We start from the raw sequence: 25,202 nt of genomic DNA on the forward strand, positions 1-25,202 counted from the left end.
AATCTAATTATAAGATGAAAAACAATTTCCATGAGACTCTATCACCTATAATGAAGACTCTTTTAAAAGTCTCTTAATTGTGTCATCAGATTTGCAGATGTTCTCTATTCTCTCTAAAACATATTGGTGGATGCCTATAACATAATAAACCTTCTCTATAAGCCTGGGCCCTTCTGCTCCCTTAAGTTAAGCTACATGACTGCTAAGAGCCAGTTGTTCTTATTAACAGATTTATTCTAGTTGTTTATTGCAATTGCACAATATAATGAAATACCTTGCAAACTGATAAAATATAAAAGTAAAAAAGAGAGTTGTGATTTTTATGAAAACTAAAAAGTACTCTGGAAATACTCAAAAAAGGGAAGTCACTCAAAAAAATTGCTGTTGAATTCGATGTAAAATTGTAAAAGACTGGAGGAGAAAAATCAGAAAAATCTTAGATAGCCTTTACATTTTTATTCTACTTTAAAAATGATCACCACAGAAATGAACTGTGGTTGTATTTTTTGCAGATTCTAATCAGTAGACTCTTACTCAAAAAAAAACTTGGTTTGACATTAGAAGACTTGGTGAATGGACATACATGTCAAATTTTAGGGTACAATAAAACATTCAAGAGTGAGCATGATTTGTTTTATGATTCTTCACTTTTAACTGACTTTTTAAGGTAATCAACAAGCTACCGGCCAAGTACACATTCAATATCTTCTGCATTTTATTTGGGCAGGGCCACTATCTTTTCTTTTGGGCTTACTGAATGAGTCATTTCATGTGAGTTTCTGTATAGGAAGAGCTGAATGGCGGGGTGGACTTTCTGTTAGGGAACCATTGACCGAAACCGCCCACCCTGGCCAGGCATGTTAATAAGTGCTTGCATGAGTTGTCTCACAACAGGAGGTCCCGATAAGGAACACAGTGCTGCCATCAAAAACTAACCAGGAGAATTCAGGAGGGGCCGAAAGGAGGGAGGAGATGCCATAGTATGTCCTGCCCACCTCCCAGAAGCCCTCATGCTAGAATCCACCTTGGCTGAGAGAGACGCACACCACCAGTAAGGACCTTGAGTCAGACCAAATATGGGCACAAACAAGATGATCGGCCAGAGACAACCTGGAAAGCTAACCCATTACCATAAAACCTAAGACTGCGAGCCACATGGCAGAGTAGTTCTCCTGGGTTCACTTACCCTGCTGCTCTCTGCCCAGGCACCCCTTCCCAATAAAGTTTTTTGCTTTGTCAGCACATGTGTCTCCTCGGACAATTCATTTCTGAGTGTTAGACAAGAGCCCAGTTCCGGGCCTGGGAAGGGGCCCCCCTTCCAGTAACATTTCTGCTCCCATTATACGAGGTGAAAATAGTAGAAACCTTGTCGAGAGTAACTCAATGGTCAGAAAGCTGTGGAGGCATATGGTAGCTCCACCAGTGGTGTTCTGATTTTCCAGCATAAAGAATCCCAAACTTTATAACACCCCATTAGGTATAAATATGAGAGCCACTCCTCACAGAAAGGAAAGCTTACATTTGTGTTTATGGAGGACTTAAGGAAAGTATTCTGACAACTTTTTTTGATGATTTGGGTCTTAATCTGACTCTGTATCCTCAGCTGCAGCATTTTTCAGGGGAGATCTCCCTTGTACTACAGAAATGTAATACATGAGGTGCACCAAAATGGAGAAGTCAGTCCGTGGTATTTTTACATTTAAAAAATAGAATGAAGTTAAAAAGCAGAAGAATATTCGTGTCATATATAATTACCAATTTAATATAGTGTTATTTTTAGAACTGTAAGCCAGCCAAAAAGATATTGGTATAGATACAATCCTAATGACTAATTTCACCATTGCCTTTGGAATCTATACAGTCATTACCACAGGAATGAATAACTGTTGGGGCTGATTTCAGATAATACCACCTTTAATCCTGCATTTCCCTAATTATTCTCTTTATTGCTGTTGCAAATGTGGAAAACATCAAGATACATCAAAGGTGAAGTAGGGTGGAGCAGTTGGGAGGGGAGGAATCCCTGTGTTAGCAACCTCCACAGAGAAAGAGTTATATTCAAGTAAGGGCAGTCTTCCAGTCACCTAGGATAAATAATCATCAAAATGATGAATAGTCCCAGTATTTTCCTTTTCTAACACAAAGAGTGACAATTTACTTAAATTTTAAAAAAACACAAAAAACCACATCCATTGAAAATGTACCATGGAGGTATCCATAACAAAAATGATGATACTTTAAATCAGAAATATTTTGAGCTTGGTCTGAGATGATGAAATATTTCACTAATTACTATGCAGTATATTTTTAGCTTTAATTGTCTTTACCCCATTTCTCAAGGGACAAGTTTCTTCCACAAGCACAGTTGCTGAAGCAAACATTTATTTTTATTGACAGTGGAAGTCCCAACCAGCTACTGTAATTTTGTAAGGTCAGCTGCCGGAGAATTTTGCTTAATTTATACCCTTTCCCCAAGTTGTGCCCTAAGGTCTGCCTTATTTTTCTGTTTGAACTTCACAGAAAATAGTCTGTTAGAATGAAACAAATTTACAAAGATACTGATATACTTCCCTCCAACCAATATTTTTCAGGCAAACTTACTGCTCTTTTCTTCCCTTTAAGAATGCCACCTAAAATCATGAAACACTAATTAATTATTAAAGCCAAAACACACTTTATTTGCTTAAATGTCCCTTGAAGGAACATGCCTTTTTAAAAAAAAATTTATTTTATATTGAGAATAGTTGATTAACAATGTTGGGTTAGTTTCAGGAGTACAGAAAAGTGATTCAGTTATACATATACATGTATCTATTCTTTTTCAAATTCTTTTCCCATTCTGGTTATTACAGAATATTGCGCAGAGTTCCCTGTGCTATACAATTGGTCTTTGTTGGTTATCTATTTTAAATATAGCAGTGTGTACATGTCAATCCCAAACTCCCAATCTATCCTTCCCCTCCACCCTTCCCCACTGGTAACCATAAATTCACTGCCTAGGTCTGTGAGTCTGTTTCTGTTTTGTAAATATGTTCATCTGTATCATTTTTTTTGGGGGGCGGGGGGAACATGCCTTTTTAAAAATAACATTTCCTCATCTCAAAAATAATACATGCTCATCGTGGAACATCCGAAGCACAATAAAAAGTATAAAGAAAAAATTAAACCATAATCTCACCAACCAGAGATAAGCATTGGAAATATCTGCATAAACTGGCTTGCAGTGAAAAATATGATTCTTTATTAAATCTTTAAAAATGTTTTCTATTTCTTAATAAAAACTTCTTTCCTCAATAAAAATCTTTGTTACAATTATTCCTCTTGAACTTATATTTCTTGTAATCTTTGGAAAGGTATTTAGTAAGGAACTTCATGTGTACAGTTTAAAATTTTTGCCATATTGAATACTAAATAACAGGTCCTAAAGTCTAAAAGATGTGATTGATGAACAACATACTTAGGTAGAACACTGTTCAAAAAGATAACTTTAAAAATTAGGTCAGTTACTTTAAGAATGACAATTTCAAACTAAGCTTTGAGACAATCCTTAGAGGGAACTTCAGTGAAATGTATGATTTGTTTGGTACACATATTTTAGAGCATGTCCCAAAATGAAACAGTATCAGAAAATTCAACCAAATGTGGGACATACTGCAGAGGCATGGAAACCTCTTTGAAAAACTCCTGTGAGCTTCACATTATTCAATAAAGGAGAGGATTTGCCCACATTAGGAGATTCCAAGGCTGTGTTTGCTTATCACGACTCCACACATTCCAGGTTAAATACATTTACTATCTGGGATCTCTTAGGGAAGACTACCTTGAAAGTCAGAGTTGCAATTTAAAAGAGTACCTAAGGGCAATGCAGACAGCTGCTGGTAACCAGACCTTAAATTTGAATTTCCCTTAAAAGTCATCTCTAAAGCCATGTTTGGTGTATTCTCTTTCAGTGGATGAGTATAATGAGAGTGTCAGGGCTGTTCATATTTTAAATTTTTAAAAATGTTTAAAACATTAGAAAAACATATACTGTATATATATTTATGTATATACATACCTTATTAACATATTCACAATGCGGTATCAAGTGTCTTCTCATTTTCCTTCTCTTTAATACAATTATCAGAGTATTTTATTTTTATACTCCAATGTCTTTATAGAAACCCTCTTAGATATTTATGTAAAGAGGGAAGCCTAAGCTGGGAAGAATTCACTGGAGTAAATATCCTGAGAACTTACAAGTATGTTTTTGACAACCAACTTCTATTGGTCTGTATATGTGTATTCAACTGTGTCACTTCACTGCATAATGTGTAGCAATGGAAATTTTTACAAGAAAACACTAAAAGTTAAAAGCAAGGTAGACTTAGACTCAAACACTGAGCCAAAAGACTTGGAGTCCCGGATCTATACCACCTCCAAGGAGATGTTCACTGTCAAGAGAAACAAACAACCCCCCAAATGCTGGGAGGGGTGAGTGAAATAAACAAGGGCCTAAGAAACACAACAGCCGACACCCATCTGCTGCTTACTTGAGGGCCGTTCTGTAGTGGTAGATGGCTTCCCTGTTCCGACCCTGGTCCTTCAGGAAATTGGCGTAGTTGTAGTGAACCTTGGCATTGTGGGGCAGAGTCTGAACTCCAGACCTAAAAATTAATAAATTTTAAAAAAATGAGTAACAAAGAGTACTGCTTAAGAATGTTGTCAGTTTCTTTCATGTTTTACTCACAGTTTCATGAACCTGTATTTGAAATGTCCATTGCATCCATCAAGGCCAAGTCTTCCAAAATTTGTGGATTATATGAGTTACTAAACATGCTTCTGTGGTAAACAGTGAAGGCTGTGCACAACTGTGTACAACTAAACAAACACGCTAACTGCACATGAAGCAGAGGTGGCAGGATGTGGTAAGAGATGAGTCTTTGGGGGAACAACCCGGCATGCTCAGGTTAATTCAGTTTTTTCCTTCCTTCCTTCACTTATAGCCTTTTTTAAATTTTTTAAAAAATAAAGACAGGTATAATTATTCTACAAGCTGCAGATAAGGAAAGGAGGTTTTGTTCAGAAAGGTTAAAAACTTTGCTTAAGTGGTCAGTGTGTTAGTGTGCTCGAGCTGGTAAAACAGAATACCTGGGGAGCCCCAGAGGGTAACACTGAAGCTTTGAAGATGACACAAGGAGGAAGACCTGCTGTCGTTTGTAACTGCCTCACAAAGTTACCCTGCACGAGATCAGATAGCTGGTAACTGGCAGGGATGGGATTCTGACCCGAGGACTTTGCTCCTAGAGTCCCTGTTGCCTCACCTGCAAGGAGGTGGTGGCAGGGGAGTGATGAAGGTAGATGGGTTTGGGGGCTGTCTGGAAAGAAAGCTCCTAGAACCTACATGGGTTAAACGCTGGAGTGGGGCAGGTGATGAGAGAGAGGAAGTAGAAAGGATAACAACCTACTTTCCAGGCAATTGAACTTTAAATGCACTTCCTCTTCTAGGTGACATATTTTCATTTAATTTTTAATTTAAAGGTAAGAACACTAGGGGAACTCCATACAAATTAAACCTGTTAGGATAATACGTCAGGGTATTGTAAGCTTTGTTGAATTTTTGTTGAAATAACAGCCCCTTAACGTTATAAACCAAGAAACAAAATGTTTTTAATTTAAAAAGAAATAAATAAAAATGTTCAAAGGCAAAAAAAAAAAAAAAAAAAAAGCCCAGTCCCTTAGGACCAGCAAAGACTGTTCCACTTAAAATCCACTGACCAAGTGCTTGAGGAACTCTCCAGAGGAGAGAATTTACAGGGAGTGTGGGCAGCTAGCAACCAACCCAAGGGCAACATCACGTGACAGCAGCAGACTTCAACTTACACAGAGCTGTTATGGTGATGTCAAATGCAAGGCAGTAGCTAGGATGTTCTGTTGTGTGTGGGGTGTGGCTGGAAACAGACGGGCTGTAGCTCTGTATTAAGAGCAGTTAGACCCCAGATCCTCTTCCCCACCAGGCACATCCAGGTGACTATTTCCTCTATTCTTTCCCCATCCCAGCAAAAGGCAGGACGTTTACTCTCTAGAGAAGTTGAATCAGAGAAATCAGGAACAACAGGTACTGTTGAGAGCCAGAAGAGCTGTACCTCCAAGGTAGATTAAGTGAAAATATATATTCTGAACAGTGGAATCTCCCTCACCCCATTATCCCCAGGTAAAACTCTGCATACTGGAAGCCAGGATTGGACTCCATGGAGGAGATTGGAGGAATCCTCTCACTGGAAACCGACTGACCCAAGACAAAAGATTTACAAATGCTGCCATTTGGGTGCTCCAGTGAAATCATCAATCTCCTTCAATTACCTTATGGTGAAGCTCACCAGCTAACACATAAAGCTAGAATTTTAATATAACATTTCAAATGGACATTACCCAAAGTACATTATGTCATGGGGGCAGGACCAAGTTCAGAGTGATGATAGTAATGGCTTTTTAAAAAATCCAATTTCTATACAGGAAAGTGTCTGATTTTTCTATCCAGATCTAAATAGTGCATGGTACAGGGAGATTTTAAAGTAACTTTGATTTCAGCATAGATATAACTGGCATATTTATTGGAATTGATCCTCCCTTCTGTGCTCTACCATGTTTCACCCAAGTTCAGCCTGTGGAAAAGCGTCCTTGCTAAGACGAGGGCATTGTTCAGTGATGGCAGGATGGAAGTAATCATATTTGTAGCAGGCAAGCAGGCATGGGTGGAGTCACTGAAATCCTAAGAACACACTGCTTTTCCCATTGTTGTTTTTGACCTTTACGTTCTCTCTGTGATATTTTACTGCTATGCTTTTCCAGTCTCTCATTTTACAATAAACAGTTTGTGAAAAAAGGAAAATAAACAATTGACCAAAGGCAAAATTTTCCAGGTCACTCTGACTGGCCAGGTTGCTCCTCCTTCCGGGGTCAGTCTCATCAGTTTGCTTTTGGGATGTTGTGATTGAGTCGCCGCAACTGTCTTAACAGAACGTGCAGCCTTACACATATTTACTCCATAAGGAAATGTAGGATTCATAAGTTATGGGGCTGGATCCCAAATCCTATTAATAACTACAACAAGGATTATGAATTAAGGTCTCCCTCTGAACTCAGGATCTTAATTCATGCACTTTGCATTTCTCCCTCACACCTCTCGTTTGCAGAAGACTTGGCAAATAACAGAGATATCAAGCCACTTCTATCAGGTATCTCTCCAAGTTTGTAGAACATCAGTTTGTTTTGTTGGCATTACTGGAACAATAGGTCAGGAGAATCACCCCCAAATTCCTGATTAGAAAACAAACATTAAAAAAAATGTTCAGCCAGAGGTTAACAGGAAAGGAAAGTAAGAATTTATGGCTCTCCTCAATTGTGACCCTGTTTAACTTGAGGTTTCCAATGCCACAATCAGGTTAGCCAGTGCTTATGGAGGTTCATTTTGAATCAAGTGCTGAGCTAAGCATCCATTTCCATGGGCTATCTCCTTTCACCCTTTCAACAACCTATCCGATGGGTAGTATTACTGTACCTCCCATATGATGAGGAAATTGAAGCTCAGAGAGATTAAGACCATTTTCTAAGGTTACAGACTGAGTAAGTAGTTGAGCAGAGATTTCAACCAAGGTCAATATAAGGTCAGAATCATTCCTGAAGTTGGTCAACGTTTGATAAACCAAAAAGGTACCGCAAGATACTAGAAACATTAGAATTTCACTGGTAAACAAACTACGGCCTGATGGGCCACAGACATATCAATGTGTTTACCTTTTTACATAGATGTCTTCGGCCTCTTTCCCGAGACAATGGCAGAGCAGCTGCAAAAGAGACCATAGGTCCCACAAAGCCTCAAATATTTACAGTCTGGCCTTTACGAAGGAATTTGCCAATCCCTGGTTTATGTTCTCTGCCCTGGGAGGTCTGCTTATCTCTCTGGCTCAGCAATTCAGAGAGGAGGAAAGAGAAATGTGTTTCCTACAGGGAGGGAAGAAGATCTAGGCCATAAATTCTTAACTGGTGGTCCGCGGATCACTTAAATAGTTCATGAATGGGATTAAGAGAGACCCCAAACTGGATGCAAAAGAAAACATGCTGGCTTTGTCTTTCTAAGTATTTTGAAGATTTGCGGGCATGGGAAGAAAAGATTTCATCAAATTGTGTTATTTTGGTACCAAAATATAAAAGTCTGGGCTGTCACTAGGAGCTATGCACTTACCCTCTCCTCAGGTTAGATAGCAGAATAATCTCCTGTTCTGAGAATTAAAGAAAATGTATCTTGCACCTATGATTATGAACATCTCTCATTCTGTCTCTGTCTGTCTCTGTCTCTCTGTCTGTCTTTCTCTGTTTATATTGGGATTAACTTAAGTTAGAAAACATAAAGCAAAAAACAGGTGTGGTGAAGTATATGTATTCTTTGGCTTTTATATCAGATTTGGGTTCAAACCTGACACCTCCTTTTCACAGCGATTTCATCTTGGACAAACTGCTCTCTCTCTGAGCCTCTGATGAGACACAAGTGCTGGGTTCTTGTGCTTTTGTGTGTGAGGTTTTTGCCAATAAAAGTACAAAGCTGTGAGGGGGAACGTCCATCTGTATCTCCTAAAAATACATCATTCAGTGGGATCTTTTTTGTGACAGGAGGCCTCAGCTGGAAACCCTGGAATTTGACTGAAATTTGGATTTTCTCTAACACAAAGGTCTGTCCTAAGATATTCTGTAAGATCGTTCATAGTATTGCCAAGCAAAACCACTCTATATAATTAGAGAGGCCTCAACGAGACCATATGACCTAGGATGGTCAATGGGTTGATAGTCTGGAACAGAGGAGAAAACAGAAACAGGGTCTCTGTCAAGGACATCACCTCATCTAGAACCACGGCAACTTCTTCTTAGTTGGCCAGCTCTTGGTTTTGGCCATTATGGCTAATTGAGGTTTTCCTTATCCTTCCAGACTGAGCTCAGGCCTACAAGAGAACGGTCCTTGAAGGCTTGGGTTGGTCCCATTCACCTGCCTGCTCTTACACGGCACCCTGCTCTGCCTCTGTCTACCACCTGCTACATTACGTTAAAATGTGTTCATGTGTCTGACTCCCATCCAGACTTCAGGCTCCTCTAGTGTCTCGCCCCACCCACTGCTCTCTCATGTCCTAGAACACAGTGCAGAGCAATAATCTGAAAGCCTTACACAGTGTTTATCATACTGCCCTATGCATCTTTCACATACTCTTTTATTCCTACAGTACACCCAGAAGATAGACACTATCATTATTCTAAATTTAAAAAATTTTTCCTTTTCTAAAACTTATTTTTTAATTGAAGTACAGCTGATTTACAATGTTGTGTTCATTTCAGGTATACAGCAAAGTGATTCAATTATACATATATATGTATATGTGTATATATATATTCTTTTTCAGATTCTTTTCCATTATGGTTTACCACAGGATATTGAACATAGTTCCCTGTGCTATATAGTACATCCTTGTTGGTTATCTATTTTATATATAGTAGTGTGTATATGTTAATCCCAAACTCCTAAATTTTAAAATAAGGAAACTAAGGCATGGAGTGGTTAAGTAACTCACCCATGATCACACAGCTATTAAATGGTAGAACTTGGAGGAAAGCCAGAAAGCCTAATTCCAGACTCCACACCAGCCACTAATCCTATCTTGCCTCAAAGATTCTTGGTAAATGTTCAACTGATTTGAACATTACTCAGGAAAGATGAATACATATAAACATCTGGTCTTGAAGGAAAAAGAATAAATTTAAAGTCTCAGATACTTAAAAGTTTTCCCAGGACATAAATAAATTATAATAGGTAACGTTTTCTAAAAATTATTGATAGCTTTGATTTGCACATTACACAAAATTCCATTTGATCACCAAAGGCCTCTCAAGACACAAAGTCTCTTTAAGCACATATGTGGAATGCCTGTGTTTTAGTAATCAACTGTTCACTTCCTACATGCTTCCATCTAAAAAACCGGAAGTCTCTGCATGCAAGGTCAATGAGCTTTTTGTTTCTCTGTTTTCCTTTTTTTTAAAATCGCCGGCATCAGCTGTACAGGGTTTGAACACTAACTTGTCATCCTTGAGATAAAATGCTGTCTGCCAAAATCCATCCTCAGAGTTGCACTGATTAAGCAGTAAACATCATTAGAAAACACAATCAATCTTAGTACCTTTATTCAAGGAAAGGATTTAACACAGGGCAGAACCATTTTAAAGTTTCTCATAAAAGCACTGACTATTGAAAGTGAAAGAAAAAATGAATTAAGCCAACAGAAACCAGGAGGAAGTTATATTCCTGAACTTCCATGCCCCTGTGTTTACAGAATGACCTCAGCAGTGGGCAGTAAGAGGGAACAAGTCCATTGTAGTCCGTGAGAACTGCAATGAAGTGGGGGGTATGACAGGGATGGAACAGAATCTGAAGCCTAAAAGTGATATACAATTCCTAGAAAAAAACCCACAGGGCAACAGGTCCCTATAGTAACCCCTGAAGTAATGATGGTGACAATGATAATGATATAGTAACAGTAAATAAACTGATAAGACATGCATGCATGCCAGACTAAATTTTTTTCTATTAAAGAAAGTTAAATTGCCCAATAGCAAAATCAGATATATTGTTTCAAAACGGTAGAGGAGTACAGTGAACATTTGTCTTACTCCTTCATTCGTTCATTCACTCATTCACTCACTTCTGGCAGCCCAGAGTCTGTGCCCTTTTCCGGTGCTTGGGTTTCCTGTGGGGAATTCCCTCTTGCTGTGACATCTCAGTGGAAGCCCAGGGGCTCTGCCTCCCCTAACTGCCCCCATGGAAGTCAGGGGAGCATCTTTGATCAGTTCTGTCATCTCAGTGCCCTAGTGGGGACAAGGGGCAGGCACACGACCTAAGCTCAGGCTTAGTCAGAGGATTTTCTTTTCCTAGGACTGTGATGTGAAGAGAGAGAAAACTGGGGTACATTTACCCTCCATTCATTCTTTTGCAGGTGCCCAGGTCCCCTCAAGACAGACTATCCAGACACCTGTTTCCCGTCTGCTACATGCTTGCTTCCTCACCTACTCCCCAATTCTGTGCGTTCTCCTATGCTCTTTCCGTATTTTCTCCTTCTGAAAGTGATTCCAACTCTGTTTCAGTTGTTTGCCTCCAAAGAATAAGTGTTGGGTACTGGTTGATTAGGGAACCAAATAAAAACCACATTGACTGAACTGGCCAACTGGGTCATAAGTGAGGACAGAAGCTGGAAGGGGTCAAAGACTGGGGACCCCTGGGAGACTGGGAAATGCTGCTGGGAGGCCAGGTGTGGCTGAGCCGGGGAGGCCAGGTGAAGGTCACCAGGGCTGTGACATCAAGGAGACAGACTAGCCCAGAAACACAGCATGATGAGCAACCCAAAGGATGTATTATACTTTACAACAATTTAGGGCTATAAATTGGCATTGTTATATTCAGAAACAGCTTCTACACCACATAAAAACCTACCAGGAGACGAAAAAGTCTTTCATTCCCTTGCTCACAATTAATGTTCAAAACAAAGCAACTAGATTACAACACAACTCAATATCCTGAAATATTCTGCATCTCTCTTCCTTCTTGCTGTGTGCTCACATTTCTCATTCACCCAGCTGAACAATGCAATCAGACTTACTGACCAATCTTATTTTGCTTATGGCTGATTTTACAGCCCAGCTCATTATCAAGACTTTCCATCTCAATTCACAGACCCAAAAACCTTCCCATGAGCCTTATCTTCATTAATTCACTTACAGTGAGCTCCCGTAAAACTTTATATAATACTATTTAAAAAACTAAAGTTAAAACCCAAAATAAAATGACATCTTCCATTTAAAACTTTACTAAAAAACGTTTCTGGATTAATAAATATTGCCAGACCCATGTCGCCTCGTTTGTTTGGAAACAAATACGTCAGCAAAGAAATAAATGGGAAGAGATTCACTTTCATCCCTCTAGTCATACCTGAATAGGGACTCTCTCGACAGCCAAATTTCATTCTGTTTCATGGTTTTCCAGGAGAAGAGCAGCAGCAGCAGCACAGTGGACACGCTCAGGGTGGCAGCCCCACAGCGATGCAGCCACGTGCACAGCTTGCTCATTCCGTGCACGAAAAGGATGCAGTAGCCCATGCTGGAAAACAGGGCGGAGAAGCAGGTGACTTTGGGGTGCGATGGAGGCCCCTGAGTATTCCATCCCCCCATGCAACTAACTTTTCAAACAGAGCTTGTCCTGTGATAGAAAACACAGACGTAACCCGCCCTGTCTGACACATTTCCATGTTAGAGCTCAAATGGGCTCCACCAGCACACTGGCTAGTTCTCTGGCACAAGTGTGGAGAACAACAGGTTCATCTTGCAGGCTCACGTTGCCCTGAATTTCCGCAGCTCAGGCATCCAGAAAAGTCCATCCTGTGTGTCTTGGGTCTTGACTGGACCCTCTGACCCAGGCTCCCTTATGTTCCTGACATTGTATAACCCTACTGGCACCATGTGTTCAAATTTGGACCCGGAGGCTTTGTGGGAGACAGTCCCTGGGGGAACTATCAGGTCCTGGAAGGGATGCTGGTCACCAAGGGGCATTGGTTTTGGTCTCCGGAAACGTGCCGCCTAGTGTATCCCCATTCTGGCCAAAGTCCTTAACGCTGAAGGAGGATCCTCCCACAGGCCGGCTCTGAGCCTCGCAGCGTGGAGCCTATCACAGACAAGCTGCATTGATCCGATTCTCATGCTGATTCCGGCTCAGCTTTCCCAACAGACACGAAGAATCCCTCACGTTATCGGAGTGGGGCTTTGGCACATTGATATCACATCTCTAAAAGCGTTGGCTTGGTGGATGGAATGTCGTCCCTCGCATCATCTGTGCACCTGCAGAGAGGCTCCCTGCCTGCCCACTGGCCTCAGAAAAACACAAACATTTAGTCTGCACTCATTATGCTGTGTGTATTTTAGTCAAAACTCATTTCTTTCCAAAGATGATAATACAAATTATTATAGAATATTTTAACAATGAAGCAAGCTTGTGTAAAGAAATCCTATATTAGTCAGACACTAATACTATAAGAAGCCCTAAATTAATACAACTCATTTACTTGTTCAATTATTTATTTGTTCTCTCTCTAGTATGTGACTGGCAGTATGCTGAGCACTAAAAATACAATTATGAGTAAAACACAGATTACGTGCCTGCCACTGTTACAGGCACCAAGAACGTATCAGTGGATAAAACAATCGTTCCTATCCTCCTGGAACTCACACGGATGGGACAACAGCCACCAAGCAAGTAAGACCCAGAGTAGGTTACACCAAATATGATACGTTAGGTGGAGAAAAATCAAGCAGGGAAGTGAAGGAGGGAGACCAGGAGGGGAAGGAAGGTGAGATATTCATATGGGCGGTCAGGGGAGGCCTCATTGAAAAGGTGACATGTGAAGAGCGTGCTGAAAGGCAGGGGGTGCACCCTGCAGGCACCCAGGTCCCCAGTGCTCGCTCTCTTCTCCCCCTGCCTTCGTAAAGCAGCACCTCTCAGGAGCAATGTTCATCGAGCACATCTTATGTGCCGAGCACATTCTCTACAGGAGCTCAGTTCATCCTTACATCCCTGGGGGTCACTGTTAGCGGCACTAAACTCCTGAAGACACTGAAGAAGAGAGGCGAACGCATTTGCTGAATTCGGTCACACAGCTCATGTCCAGTAGAGCAAAGACAAACACCCCGGAATTCCGGATTCCAGAGCCCACACTCCAACTGCTGTCCTGACGTTGGGGTTCTGCCTTGACTGGCTGATTCCTGTGTTCCTCACACCTATTACACAGCTTCACCTACTTCCTTCCCAATCACTCCATACACGACAACTCAATGGTCATTAACTGCCTCCTCGTAGGAAACAGCTGCCATCTGGCAGAGCAGTGGGGAAGGGAAATACTGGGATTCCAACAGCTCCAGAGCAACGGCCACAAAGTGGCAGAACACGAGGATAATGAAGATAACAGCAACCAAATTAGCTATTTTATACGTCTGCATGTTTGTTGAGTGCTCCCTATGTGTCGGGCACTGTGCTAAGATCTTTATGTGGGCCTGTCCAATATTTGTAGGGTCTGGAACAAGGACAGTACTGGCTTTAAATATATTACCTAATTAAAAAACTCAATCCTCAGTATCTCCCCCACTTCATAAGTGAGGAAACTAAAGCTTAGAGGACTTGAATAACTGGCCCACAGCTCCAAAAGCTAGGAGTAGAGTCAGATCAGAAGTCCCACGGCCCTAACCCCGTGCTATAATTCAGGGGTGGGCAAACTTTTTCTGTAAGAGGCCAGAGAGTAAATATTTCAGGCCATATGGCCTCTGTCCTTCCTAGTCAACTCTATCTTCGTAGCAGGAAAGCAGCCATTGACACGTATGTAAACGAATGGGCATGGCTGTGTTCCAACAAAATGTATTTATAAAAACAGGCTTTGGGCCAGATTCCACTCACAGGCCACAGTTGTTGAGCCCTGCTACAGCCCAAACGAAGGAGAATACCATTCCTTCCACTCAGCACAGGCATCAGGATCAAGTAACACGATCATTTTCTTTCAGAAGTCCTTGTATTGACATACGGTTTAAAGAAATGTGAAGCCATATAAAATCATCTCCACTTAGGTTTGCAAATTTCTTAGAGGGTATCACATTCTTAAAAACTTGAACACAATATCAGAGATTAAGATGCTTTTCTATTATGACATTTCATCTTTCAACATCTGCTTTACTGCAGATCTCAGCTGCAGGGGGGTAGGACTGCTCTCTCCATTACTGGGGCAGGGCAAGTCCTCATCTTGAAAGTGGAAAATCAAGCAAATGAGAAACTATGGACTTTTCTGGCCTCCAGGGAAATGAAACCAGATTCCAGTTTGGCCTGCTTAACCTGGTTAAGGAAAATCTGGGCTCTGACCAGAGACCTCCACAGAGAGCCCAAAGGAGTCAGTGTAAACCACTGACAATTGACAACATCATAACCTGGAGAACCAAGAGCCCAGCTGGCTGCTGAATGGCTTAGTTCAGTACCGAGAAACATTTTCAAAGCACGCTTGAGAAGTACCATGGCTGTCCCAGAGAAAGCAGCACAGAGATGATCTCTTGTTCATAGGCCACAGGGATCTCCAATTTTGAATGGATTTTACTGACAAGCTGCTCAGCCCACAGTGCTTATAAAAACTAAAGAAAGCTGCATCTCTCCTTTAAAACAATGCAAATCCAAAGAGAACTGAATAGGAAATATCAATCAACAACATCTGTCCTTTCAAATTTGAATAGAAAATGTTTAAACCTGTTGTTTGAGAACTTTGTGAGTTGTTAATCGTCGCGTAAATAGTACAAATGTACTTTCACGTTCTTAAGTGATAAGAGAACAACATTTTCCCTTCCCATTTACATCAACCCTGGAGAGATGACAATTTTCTATGACTGGGCCAAGCATTTTATGATGTTTGTTACGGCTTCACTTTTTGTTTAATTATATGCAGCAAAGAGAAGTTTTTTGCTATTAAGTAGAATTGAAATTCTACCTTTCAACTTAACAAGCTCAAACAACCCACTGAGAGTATCTATTAATAGCATTAATGATACAAGATAGACATATTCTTCCTATTTTATTACTCTAAAAAATTCCCAACTTTAGATACTTTGAAACATGTCCCTAATGAACTTCATGTTGATCTGTTGAATCCCCATCTCGCAAATTATCTGACCTTCAGATCTTATTCTGGTCTCATGAACGTTGACCCCAAATGGTTAAACAATAAAGCCCTGGAACCGTAAGCCCCAAATAGGTGTTTGACGCTACAGCACAGGAAGCCCCAGGGAGACAATGGTGGCTCCTCAGATCAGATTGAACTTGGAAGCTGGTGGCTTCTGTGAGCCCAGACTCATTAGTGTCCCCATTTCTTGCCTTTTCTTTTTTATCTCAAACATTTGATGGATGGGGAAATTTCCCAGAAGACTGAATGCATTTGGATGTGAGAGTTTATTCACATTCCAAGAAAAAGGTATCTCTTGTGCATTTCCTTAGCTCCCCATCCTAGGGGTGCTGGGCTGGGTATGAAAAGCTTCTTTATATTTACTTCTCCGTAAATAGATTTGTTCTGTTCTTTTCTTGGCATTACCTATGGAGCAAACTGGGAGAAAAACGCCTTTGCTTTCACCTTCTGAGAGCCTGCTAATTCTCTTTTACCTCTTTGAAGATGACATGCTTCCTCTCAACCTCCTAGTTCACCTACCAGCTCTAAAATTTATGAGACCTCCAGTGGTAAGTAAGGCAGGGTCTGGATCAGAAAAAAACCCATTTGCCTCTCAATTCTGACACTTACTGTTGTTTGATTTCAGACAAATTATTTATTACCTGGTTCTTAATTTTCTTATTTTGTAAAAGGGAATAATAATTTTACACTGTGCACAATTGATGAACACACTAAACAATAAATAACATTAATATTATGTTATAATAATAATATTATTATTAGGGCATTATTTTCTGCTAAATAGAGTAGAAGGCAGGAAATGTGCAAAGTTTACATGTATTCCAGGTGGAAACAGATAACTCTGTATTTGGCTCTTGTAAATGTAACTTCCTAAGGTAACTAGAGCACTACTAGGTTCAACGGAACAAAAGTATTCTAGTGCAGACTTTAAGTTTGGGGGTTTGCAGTGAGGAAAAGGATTTCATTGGAGAATAAAGAGTCTAGAACTGGGTCTAGAGAGCTGGGTTCTTCTCTGACACTGGTGAGCTCTGTGCGACAGATTTACTTACAGAGCCTTATTGGGCCTTAGTTGTTTGTATTACAAGGGCTAAATATTGCCTGCCTTCAAGGCAGCTTAAAATGCAGCTACCTTGAAAGGTTGTTGCATGGAGTAAATGAAATAATATATGTGGGTGTGTTCTGTGAACTGAATACAAGGTATCAGTGTTCTCAAGGGCAGTGTCTATGTGTTCATGTGTGTATTACTACATCAATAAAATATGTGGTAGATCTGTAAATACACCTCAAGAAACCTACTTTATTGAAGTCCAGATTGACCCAAACTGTCTAATCTACAGGACAATTGTAAGTCTTTTAGGAGCATCCACCAAGAACACCCTTAAAACTTCAAAATACCTTGTATGATATTGTTGGCTTCTGAAAGGTATGACTCATACATCCTTTTTATAGAACAAAATACTACAGAAAATAAGGTACACTGGTCATATGTGAAACACATATGGTCATATATTTAAGTTAATGAACATTCATAAACCTCGACCACAAAAAGCACTAAGCAAATCTTCCCTTAGATCCATTTCAAATCTTTCTCTATTCTGTCTATCTTTGTGAAAGTGAAGGAAATGCAAAGTATAAACTCTTCGGTGAATGAATGCGTAATGAAGAAGCTTTTGTATTCAACTTTGATAAGAAATAAAGCATTAACTGTTTGGAAGTTCGGGCCAGTTTTAAGGATAGAGTACTGTTTTATTCATTTTTGCAGGCTAAGCACCGGCATGTAAGAAGGGCTGCTTCCGAAGTGTGATTGAACATTGCGGTGGAAGGTATCAGAAACTAACATGGAAACAAAAGTGAACTTAAAAATGAATCAATCCAAGTCGAGCCCAAAGATGACTTATCACCAGGAGTACTGTCCATACTCAGGGTGCAGTGTTTCCCTTCGCAGGCACCTTCACCCGAGCCTGGCTTACTTCCCTCTCAGCCTGGTTCCAGTAGCCACAACCAAATTTTCCATCTGGGCCTGAGAGACCTTTTGGCCAAAGCCAACCACCTCCCAAGTCACTCTGAATCTACTTCTAAAAAGTCAGAAAAACAATCTTCTCAACCCTCGTACAGTATACTCAGCTCTAGGACCTGAATTCTGCCATTTCTTCTTCCATAAACCACCATATTCTAGAGTCAGGCATCTTCACTTTTGAAGCAAAGGCATTAATGGACAATTCACTAGTTGTTGCCGTCCCCTCATCTCTTCCGCTATATTAACACAGACCTGACTGTACAGGCTGTGTCATATGTCCAGTGTTCTTTAGTTTTCTACAATACTCTCTAATGAAGCATCTATTGTTCTGGGTATTATGCGAAAACACAAACATACAAAATGGTGGTCCCAACTCTCATGAGGGCAAGATAATCCAGGTTTCTAAAAGAGTGCGGAGGATATTTTAAGATTACTAAAATTTGTATAAGAAGTCACTGGTTTGAGATATATTTCCCAGCACGGAATCCAAGAGCGAAGGAAAGAAACAGATTCACTAATAACGACAAGGGGTCTTAATGGAAGGGAGGTTGAAATGGCAACACTTAAATCCATTCACACCCTCCAGGCAGGTGACTGGGTGTGTGACACCCACAAGCTAGTCTCTCCTCCCCTCCCAGGGGCACGTTTCATAACCTCCTCCAGTATTATGTTTCAGAATGCTAGCCTGCTAAGCTCGGGGTGTTCACTTTTTTAAAAAATTGAGATATAAGTGACATATGACGTCTTATTAGTGTCAGGTGTACAACATCATGATTTGATTTTTCTGTATATTGCAAAATGAGCACCAGAATAACTCTAGTTAACACACCTCATCTCACAGTTACGACTTTTTTTTCTTGTGATGAGAACTTTTAATATCTAATTCTCTTAGCAACTTTCAAACATGCAATACAGTATTATTAACTAAACAGTACATGCCCAGGACTTATTTAACTTATAATTGGAAGTTTGTGCCTTTTGACCCCCTTCACCCATTTTGCCCACCCCTCATTCCCTGCTTCTGGCAACCACCAATCTGTTCTCATTGTCTGTGAGCTGAGTTTTTTTAATTTTCCTTTGGGGTTGTTCACTTTTGAGCACATGAGATTAAAAAAGAAACAAAGAGGTTTATCGTACTGAAGGAGGAGGGGGAAAAGGGCTAGGAAGGAGAGGCCTATACTCTGCTACTTTGATTTCCTTCCACTTTGACTCACCCAATCTCCTCATTTGTACAAGGCAGACTGAAATAATGACTTGCAATTACCTAGCATAGCTTACAGCAATTTGCTCATATATTATTCCATTTAGTCTCATCTGAATTCAGAGTCTACTCTCCAAATTTTACGTTCAAATCCTGGTTTCCAAGACATTTGCTGTTCTCCATTAAGGACGCAGACATAAACATTCATCTTTTCTAACTAACAGGGTTCTCTAACATTAAGGCCATGATTCCAGTCTAGTAAATAACTGTTCAAGTTGATCCTCACCTTGTGCCATTGGCTGAGCACAACAATTAATTGAGCAATTAATTAATTGTGCAGTTAATTGAGCACAACAGACTGGCCAACTGATCCTCAGCCCGTGAGCGCACTGACCTCCCCGCAGCTCACTCACTCTCACCACTGCTCTGTTCTATGCGACCTACAATCTCCAGTTTTATAACACAGTCAGTTGAGTCTCTCAGCGAAGTCCTGCTGCTTCCTTCCTGGAAGGAAGCACTCATACAGCACTCACCCTCACCATGACCTGGTGACTGTTAACCAAGTCCCGTGCAGCCCCAGGACCCTCCCTACCTGGGCACTGCCCTGCGGAGCAGCCCTCACCGGACAAGCTCTACCTCCCAGATCTCATTCCTCTTCTGAGTTCAGGTCTCAAGGGGCTGAACACATTGAAGTCAAATATTCCCATCCTTATCCCATGGTATTCTGAGGAACAACTTTAATGGACTTTTGAAAACCCAGCGTAGGGGGACAGAGGGACACACTGGACTCAGTACCTGTGAGCAACCTCACCTGTGCTCTGAGCCCGGTTTAGATATTAGGCTTCAGCACAATTCCTGAGTCTCTCCCCGCGACTTGATACGGACACACAGACGTCTGACCTGTCGTCGTGGCTGCAGTCTCTCCTGATTAGCTGCCCGCACCATCGCCCCATGGACGGGGCGTCTGCCGTTGCTCCTGTCGCCCCGCCCCAGTGCTTAGGCTCCGACTTCCTACCGGCACATACCCCTTACTGCTGCTTGCCCACGGGAACCTCTAAGCAGCACACGTTCTTGCTGCTCGTGAGGACACCCTATCAGCTCACCGAGGAGGCCCCACACCAGGGCTGCCCAGACCGTCCCCCAGTGCCCACTGCCAGGCCCTTCAGAGAGCCTGTCCTCACGGCAGATGAACTTCCTCCTGCTCCTGCCTCCCCCCAGGGGACACGTCTCCCTTCCCCTACTTGGGCATCTTGCTGGAACTGAGCAGGACGAATATGTGTTTCACATCTTAAGAGGAAAAATTCATGCTTTCCACAAGGTTATTCTAAGTCACAAAGAGTTGAACTTGGGAGCTGAAAGGGACCTTCGAGACCATGCAGCGCTATGGTAACTGGAGTTCAGATTTCCCAAGCCAGGAAAATGTCCAAAAGGAGGGAGTTGGGTGGGGGAGGAGGAGCTAACGGAGGGCTGTATATCCCCTCCTGCTCTCATCATGCAGGAAGAGAAAGGATATTTTAATACCAAAAATATAGGAAGCATATAATTTCATAATTTTTTAAATGAACAGATCTAACTTTATGAAAAACTCACTGCATTATCTTTCTTTCTCTCCTCACCCCCCAATTTGGCCAGTGCAGAGACAACCGTGGCACGAAGGTCTAAGCAACATTAGGGGATTACTGGGCAAGGCCAACACTCAGGTTTTACAGATACGAAAGTGATTCCCCCAGCACAGCCAGGCAGTGCAGGACAGACTGGGCCGTGTTGATTCCCAGGTCAGTTCTCCTTCTACTGGATTTGCTAAAGTAAGGTTTTATTGATATCAAATTATTTCTCTGATGATTTGAGTATTTGGCAAAACTTTGATTTGCTCTCAAATAATCATCACTCTCTTCCAGCAGCTCTGAAGGAGCATATGCATAGATGGCTCATCAGTAGGGGTCCCCAGTGTCAGATAACAGGGGTAGTGTCCTTTCAGAGGTGACATTTCTCACTTTGCATCCTGAGGAATAAATACTGCAGTACTGTTTCAATAGCAACTTGTGTAAGATTAAAAATTCCATTTAGAATTAATAGGTGTGATTTGAAGGTATTTCTCAAAATTGAATATGGAAAAGAGTCACTTGTCTTCCATTTCTCCATGTCTGATGTGTCCATTAGCTTAGGAACTATACCACACAAATGGCATCTCTTTCTAAGAGTAGGGCCATTTAAAAATTTTCTTTCTTCCCTCAAACACAGGTTGTCTAACTTCTCCTTCTGTGGTCCCAGTTATTCTTGATCAGTTCCATCCACATTATTGGTTCTGCCTTCACTTACTACTGTCCGTTCTTTTCCCGTCTCCACTCATTCATGTTTTCTTAAAGTAGTTTAGGAATTTGCTCTTTGGCACTGAAGCAAATAAATCACCCTTAATCTGGCATGTGAATGGATCTCTGATCACACTCTACAAGTTTATTTGAGAGCTCTCAACAACTATTTCTGCTTCATCGATTCTAAGAAATTTTAGTCCTTTGAAGCATTCTAATGTGGTTTTTATAAAATACAAAAAAGTAGCCATTAAATTATATGCTTCTCTTGAGATAAGAATAAGAGATCAAAACTTCTGTGAAAGAATGATTTAAGCCCCAAACTCTCCTGCCTGTTCAAAAAGGACATCCATAAAATTGGCATTTATCACCAGAAGAAAAGATTATTCCAATTTCTTTTGGTGGTAAAACTCTGACCCTAAAGCCATGCAGTGCCAAATAAATTGCCCATTTCTGTCCCTTTTATCCACAGATTTCAAAGTGCAAGTGAGAGGCAGGTGATATTTTGGGTCTGTGCTAGGTTAGGATGGAGGGAGAACAGAAGCTAGAAGATTTAAGTGGCTTGTTCATTGTCAGGCAGAAAGGCGGAGGATGAAAGAGCACTGTTGGTCCGACTCATTCTGGGCTTTTCTTGTAAAATGGCCAAACCAGCTCCCTGGGATATTTTAATACCAAAAATATAGGAAACTCGCCTGGGCTTCAGTGAGGGTGGACACGACCTCTGTAGTGTTCATGGATGGGATCCCAAGGCTGGAAACTGGCTCCTTACCTTGAACATTTAATGAGTAGGAAGTTCGCCTACCAACTGAGCTTTTTATTTCATCTTCCTCTTGTTTGCTGAAGTTTTCGAGACAGCACGGATTTTCTGCATAAAGATGATGATCTGAGTTTTCAAGAAGGCCACAGAGTACATGTTTTCCTCAAAGCACTTGGGTACGAATGCTGTGGAGAATGGCTCTTTCTTGGCAAGGTCAATAATGGAAGGAGAGCCATGCAGAGAAGATTCCCGTGTGTATAAAAGGCTTGGTTGGACACGTTCTTCAGCATCGTGGAAGCCAGCGTGTAGGTTTATTAAATGCATCGGGCATCACCTGGTGCTCTGGCACCTTCCAAGGAATGCCTGCAGTGTCTGCAACATTCTCTGCAGCCCTGAGGAAGATTCCAGCAGCTCCTTACCCAACTGTCTACCATTCTCCACTGAGACGGGGGTGGCTGGTCTCTGCTGGGTAAAATCTTTTTTGGAGAAAGGCTCCATTTTCATGAAAACTGTCAGCATGTATAAATTGCCTCCGATGAAGTCATTAGAAACTCTCTAAAGCCACAGCACAGAAGTTTCCCCACATAGGTTTTGATTTCTGACTCAGCTGCACAATTTTAGATAACAATGGAATCCAGCACCATAATTAAAACGGCTCCCTTGTGGTGCTACTTACGACAATGACTGTGAAGGAAGGCTGGGGTTTGTGAGAGGTACAATGGCTCTCTCAAAAACTCCTCGGCTTCCTCCAACCCCAGTTCCCCAAAATTTGAGTTAAACTCTCAGGTTTGTGCTCAGAGCTGTGTACCTGGACTAGTGACGTGCCCTCTTCATCAGCCTCCAGGACCATCTCTAAGGGGCAGGAGACACCTCCACCTCCTTGTCACATGGCCTTGGCATCTGCCAAGACCACAGCTCTGGAGGGGGAAAGAGGCCTGGCTGGGCACAGGGATGATATGGATACGAATCCAGGAGACGCTGGGCAGTAAAGACAAACCCTCGGAAAATGATGGGTGCTTGACATCAGCACTACGATGCATAGATGCGGGAACTTGGAGAGAAAAGGACAGCCATCTTTTTAATGAAGACCGGTTTCCTGAAATTGATTTTGGATGACTCTGCACCAAGTTTGCCAAATGCAGCAAAATCCAAATAGGTTCTGAGAGGCAGGCACTTGCTCTTGGTAATATTGATGTTTTCTTTATATTTCAAACTTTTATTTTAATCCAAATCAGCTTATTCCTAGTGGAAAAAGGGCAGGGCATGACTTTGTCTGTTTTAGAGAAAAGAAATGGAGTCACAAAAAGGTCTCTTGAAGATATGGCAGCACAGGAAGAGCCAGAGCTGGCATGATTCTGTGGGTGTTTGGAGGACACACCTACCTGGGTGACAGAAATCCCTAACTTTAAATAAGACAGCTCACAAATGGTTGATGACAATATTAATGGGCTTCTATAATGTTTACCTAAGGCTCTCTTCCAGAAGAATGAAATTTAACCTCCTGTTTAAAATTCCAGCCCTTTATTTCCTCAAAAAATTTTCTTTTGTATTTGGATTAGAAAAGCTTACCACACATGCACTCAGAACCCCAAGTGCTGTGGATTCAGATCTCAGGACTCTTCAAAGTATCCAGCGCTGATTTCCAAATGGAGTTGAGCTGAAAGTACTTTACTATGTTCATATTTTCTTCATCTTTTTCAATTGAGGAGAATACCAAGACGTTGCTATCAGAGAAGCAATATAACCTGGAAGGTGCCAGATCTGTCAGCAGGCAAGGATCTCTATTCCACTGTTTTGCCACTTACTAGCTATGTCACTTGGGCAAGTTATTTAACCTCTCAGAGCCCAGGCTTTATTTTTGTAAAATGGGTATAATGGTATTAGCTACATCAGAAAGCTGATATCAACAATAACACTTGCTATTTATTGATCATGTACAATATAAAGCATTTTATAAGTTTTTTATACAAAACATTTTTATAAATGACCATCTCATTTAATGCCATTAAAATCTCACTGAGTTGGGTGCTATTATCTTCATTTGACGCAGATGAGGAAACAGAGGCTTTGTGACATCACACTCATGTCACACGCTGACTGCAGGAACATGCTGTGAACCACCACATACAGCATGAATTAACTGATAAAATAAATATAACATGCTTAGCACAGTGACTGACATATAATAAAGGTTCAATAAAAGTTTTGATACAATTAATGCTTACTGAGTATGATACTATTTTAAAGAATATCCAGATCTGTTAAATGTTTAGAGTGGAAGACACCATTTTGTTTTTAATCAGCAGTTAATAAACTCTTTGAGGGGAAAAAAACTGAGATTCACTTATTTTTGCAGCCTCAGATTCTAGTAGAGCATGCCTGGGACAGACGCTCTGTGAATATCTGTTAAGTGAAGAGTAAATACAGACTCCACTTGCAATCAGGAGTCCTACAGACAAAACCTGACTGAAGCCACTCTCAGCTGCTCTAAGCAAAAACACATCTAGAACAGACACTGAGGTCCTCCTTTGCCCTCCATATTCCTCAGTACTGGCAAGCCCTCGTAAGCCTGTTATTTTAAGGCAATATAGAATGCAAATAAATTTTGTATTTTTGTCCTCATCAAATAGTTTTTATCAAGAAATAATCTCCTTCCCAAACTGTGCTGTAGACACATAAAGAAAATTAAGGGCCACCCTCTCCTTAACCAAGTCAAAACAAGACGCTGTTAAGTCTTAAGAAAGCTGTTAGGTACTTACTTTGGGGGGAATTGAAGGTTATGAAATTCATTTCTAATTATATGCATTTTAAAATTTCTAACTCAATATCCATAAATGAAATAAATTTTATTATTTAATACTTAAATTAATTTCATTTAAATTAAGTTTAAAATTAACTTAAATTTCTAACTCAAAATGAAGAAATAAAAATGAATAATTTCCTGATAATATTTTGGTTTACTGTATTTATTTTGTTGCCTTTTAGAAAAGTTCATTCTTGGGACTTCCCCAGTGGTCCAGTGGTTAAGACTGTGCCTTCCAATGCAGGGGGCATGGGTTCTATCCCTGGTCGGTGAACTAAGATCCCACATGCTGTGTGGTGTGGCCAAAAAAATAATAATAATAAAATAAAAAATAAAAAGGTCTTA

The 25,202-nt window shown here is 40.9% G+C and overlaps 1 protein-coding gene across 4 annotated transcripts in view; it reads right to left on the minus strand.

Annotated features, from left to right (window-relative positions):
- Positions 1-25,202, minus strand: part of TMTC1 (transmembrane O-mannosyltransferase targeting cadherins 1) — a 261,149-nt gene that overhangs the window by 57,351 nt on the left and 178,596 nt on the right. For 2 of the 4 annotated variants that reach the window (XM_059935562.1, XM_059935564.1), the window contains exons 10-11: positions 12,002-12,169; positions 4,533-4,646 (exon numbers count right to left, since the gene is read on the minus strand). In XM_059935562.1, coding sequence (XP_059791545.1) covers positions 4,533-4,646; positions 12,002-12,169 — 282 coding nt within the window. The remainder of the gene's footprint in view (positions 1-4,532; positions 4,647-12,001; positions 12,170-25,202) is intronic. The other 2 variants (XM_059935565.1, XM_059935563.1) reach the window with 2 other exon arrangements.

Source organism: Balaenoptera ricei, chromosome 10 (genome assembly GCF_028023285.1).
Source record: "Balaenoptera ricei isolate mBalRic1 chromosome 10, mBalRic1.hap2, whole genome shotgun sequence".
In the NCBI taxonomy this organism is placed as follows: Eukaryota; Metazoa; Chordata; class Mammalia; order Artiodactyla; family Balaenopteridae; genus Balaenoptera; species Balaenoptera ricei.